General features: G+C 41.5%; 1 protein-coding gene across 1 annotated transcript in view; it reads left to right on the top strand.

Annotated features, from left to right (window-relative positions):
* Positions 1–2,252: 2,252 nt before the first annotated feature.
* The window catches only part of LOC111953833 (lipocalin-like), a 2,603-nt gene continuing 1,012 nt past the window's right edge, over positions 2,253–3,843 (top strand). Inside the window, exons 1-3 of the mRNA XM_023973341.3 lie at positions 2,253–2,796; positions 3,023–3,162; positions 3,412–3,438. Coding sequence (XP_023829109.1) covers positions 2,707–2,796; positions 3,023–3,162; positions 3,412–3,438 — 257 coding nt within the window. The 5' untranslated portion in view covers positions 2,253–2,706. The remainder of the gene's footprint in view (positions 2,797–3,022; positions 3,163–3,411; positions 3,439–3,843) is intronic.

Consider the following 3,843-nt stretch of genomic DNA (forward strand, 5'->3'; position numbering starts at 1 on the left):
CCGAGGTAAAATGTATTTTATACTGAGGTAAAAGTAGTTTTATACGGAATATTCCGTGGATATTAATTTTTCTCGCATAACTAGCTATTGAACCAATCATGCCATGACTATGAAAATTGTATATTCTGAATCTGGGGGATGCAGATCGATCCACACCTTTTTTTGGTTGTTGATTTTGATCTTCTCCATCCACCCCTGATTGAGAATATACCATTTTCATAGTCATGGCACGCTTTGTTAAAGAGCTAATGACGATTGAAATACGAAATCTTTATTTTTTTATGTAGGCCTATATATAAAAGGTGTGGATTGTAAAAAAAATTAAAAATATCCACCGAATATCCCATATAAAATATATTTTACATCTGTTTATGGCGCCTTCATGTAGTCAAATAACTTTCCCCCCCAAAAAACATAATGTGTAGTCCTTCTTGCAGGGTGTGTGGAAAGGTACTTGCGTAACAATCAGTTATATAAATTGCATAAACAAGTTTATCTAACTGTTACCTAATTTTAAACACGCAGCACAAATTCGATATGCTATAGAAACATATTTGCATGTAATTATATGGACATGTTCATTGCTTTTTCTCCAAGTTTATTTAGTTCGTATAGTCAGTCCTTGTTTCTGTGGTCGTTCTGAACTTGTTTTATCTCTTCTTCACAGCCAATATGTTGAAGATTTCAAAGGGCGACCGAGCCCGAGTTCTGACTGCTCAGAAACATGTGACACATTAAAATGACAGAATTTATTTTGTGTGTTTTCCTATAAATTGTCTACCATGTCTCACTATGGTCACAACATTTCTACAACGCTCATCTCCCAGATGTAGTCTGGAGGGGTCAGTTTTTTATTATATTTTTTTATACAACTGTGGTATGACTCTGCAAACCAGTAGCCCCACTCTAAACATCCCAGAGAGAGAGAGAGAGAGTGTGTGTGTGTGTGTGTGTGTGTGTGTGTGTGTGTGTGTTGTGGTCTGTTTTGTATGTGGTGGCTGTGTGTGTGTGTGTGGTGTGTGGTGTGTGTGTTGTGTGTGTTGTGTGTGTGTGGTGTGTGGTGTGTGTGTGTGTGTGTGTATATATATTTAATGTAACAGACTCCCTGCTACAAGACTGCCTGTCTCTGTCAGAAAAAAGAGATTCAGGGAAGTATGTATCCTCAAAGTTAAGTACCATTCAGAGTTTTATGTCTCCAGGAGTTATGTACCGTTCAGAGTTTATATAACCTCCCAGGAGTTATATACCATTCACAGAGTATAAAACCTCCAGGAGATTATGTACCATTCAGAGTTATATAACCTCCAGGAGTTATGTACCGTTCAGAGTTATAAACCTCCAGGAGTTATATACCATTCAGAGTTATATAACCTCCAGGAGTTATATACCATTCAGAGTTTAATGTCCTCCAGAGTTATTACCATTCAGATTATATAACCTCCAGGAGTTATATACCATTCAGAGTTATATAACCTCCAGAGTTATGTTACCATTCAGAGTTATATGTCCTCCAGGAGTTATATACCATTCAGAGTTATATAACCTCCAGGAGTTACGTACCAATTCAGAGTTATATAACCTCCAGGAGTTATATACCATTCAGAGTTATATAACCTCCAGGAGTTATGTACCATTCAGAGTTATATTCCTCCAGGAGAGTATGTACCATTCAGAGTTATATAACCTCCAGGATTACATACCATTTCAGAGTTATATAACCTCCAGGAGTTATGTACCATTTCAGAGTATATGTCCTCCAGGAGGTTACATTACCATTCAGAGTATAGGTCCTCCAGGAGTTTATGCTACCATTCGAGTTATATACCTCCAGGAGTTATATACCATTCAGAGTTATATAACCTCCAGGAGTTATGTACCATTCAGAGTTATATGTCCTCCAGGAGTTATGACCATTCAAGTTATATAACCTCCAGGAGTATATCACCATTCAGAGTTATATAACCTCCAGGAGTTATGTGTACCATTCAGATTATATAACCTCAGAGTTACATTACCATTCAGAGTTATATAACCTCCAGGAGTTACATACCATTCAGAGTTATATAACCTCCAGGAGATTATGTAACCTTCAGACCTCAAAGTAATGTATCCTTCAGGAGGATTTCACCCCAAACCCAAGCGTTACATGACCTATGTTAACCCATGTTCTGTCCTGCACCGTGTTAAATGTCATGACTGACAGAGGAATGTTACAACTCACATGTTGCAGCCCTAAAGGGTATGGGGGTTAACATGAGGACTATGCTTTACCTCACCCTGAGGATACTGTGTGTATGTGTTGGTGCATTCATGTGTGTGTGTGTGTGTGTCTTCATGCTTACATGTGGATTTCAGGGTGGAGGTTGTTCAGACCAGGAATCAGACTTGTCTAAATAGATAAGTTGTACCATTATTGGGGGAAAAGGAGGAGGAGAGGAGAGAGAAGGAGAGGAGAGGAGAGAGAAGGAGAGGAGGAGAGATAATGGAAGGAGAGGACAGCAGCAAATCATTCTGCTTACATTGTTGACTTCTCCCCCACCTCCTCGTGCAGTTGTGTAAGGGTGAGATTTACATCTTTGAGGGATGGAGAGGGGAGGAGTAGAATGTTGGAGGATATAAGGACACTCAGTCAGCTCCCACCTTACTCATTTTCCTCCTCACACACACCCCGGAGAGTCGAGCCGTCACACACACCGATCTGTAACCATGAAGCTGAGCATAATGGGAGTTCTGCTGTGTGCTACGCTGGTCGCCTGCGTCGACGTCATGCCTCAGAAAGACTTCAACCTGGAGAAGGTGAGAGAAAGAGAGACTGAGAGAACTGATAAAACAAATGAGATAGGCTACAACAACAAAAAGAGAGCAGGCAAAGAGTTGAGAGAAGAGATTCTGGGGTTGAGGAGGGTCAGAGTAGAGAGAGGACAGTGGATCATCTGCCATGACTATTGAATCAATTTGAATTGTGAGAATGAATGAATATTGGTTCTTCTTTTTCTTCGAACTATATTCTCTCTCTCCCCAGATGGCTGGTAAGTGGTGGGCCGTGGGCTTTTCCACCAACGCCAAGTGGTTTATGAAACGTAAGGCTGGTATGAAGATGGGAACTTCCATGATGCTGCCCACTGCCGGAGGTGACCTGGACATCAGCTGCGCCAACCAGAAGTGAGTTTGTGTGTGTCTGTGTGTCTGTATGTCCGTCTGTGTGTCTGTCCGTGTGTGTGTCTGTATGTCCGTCTGTGTCCGTGTGTGTATCTGTGTCCGTGTCTGTCTGTGTCCGTGTGTGTGTGTGTCCGTGTGTGTGCCTGTGTCTGTATGTCTGTGTGTGTGTGTGTCCGTGTGTGTGTGTGTGTCCGTGTCTGTATGTCCGTGTGTGTGTGTCCATTTCACTCATACTGATGCTCTCTCGCTCAGCGCTGATGGCTCTTGCTGGAGGATGACGAGAAACAGAAGCAGGCTTCTTACACAGAAAAAACTAACAGCGGCGAGAGCCGGAATCGTTACTGGTGGCAATAGTGATCAAGATTACGTTATGTCATGCCAAATAAAATCAACAAATTACTAAAAACTAACATCACAATGTTCTGCATTTCGATTTCTTTTTAAGATTCCGTCTCTCAGACAGCTATTGAAGTCTATCCTATCGATAAAAATGACAGACCTCTACATGCTTGTAATAGAAACCGCAATAATCGGGCAGCTGGTCATCAAAACTTGTTCGCCCCACCTGTACCATATACCTCAACTAAACCGCAGGCGGTCTGCAATACTTTGCCACGCTGTTTTCTCTTTGCTTTATCACTGTGGCGGTGTTGCCTTTCCTTCTTAATTATATCTTTTACCTCC

The sequence above is a fragment of the Salvelinus sp. IW2-2015 genome, linkage group LG27 (assembly GCF_002910315.2).
Source record: "Salvelinus sp. IW2-2015 linkage group LG27, ASM291031v2, whole genome shotgun sequence".
Lineage (NCBI taxonomy): Eukaryota > Metazoa > Chordata > Actinopteri > Salmoniformes > Salmonidae > Salvelinus > Salvelinus sp. IW2-2015.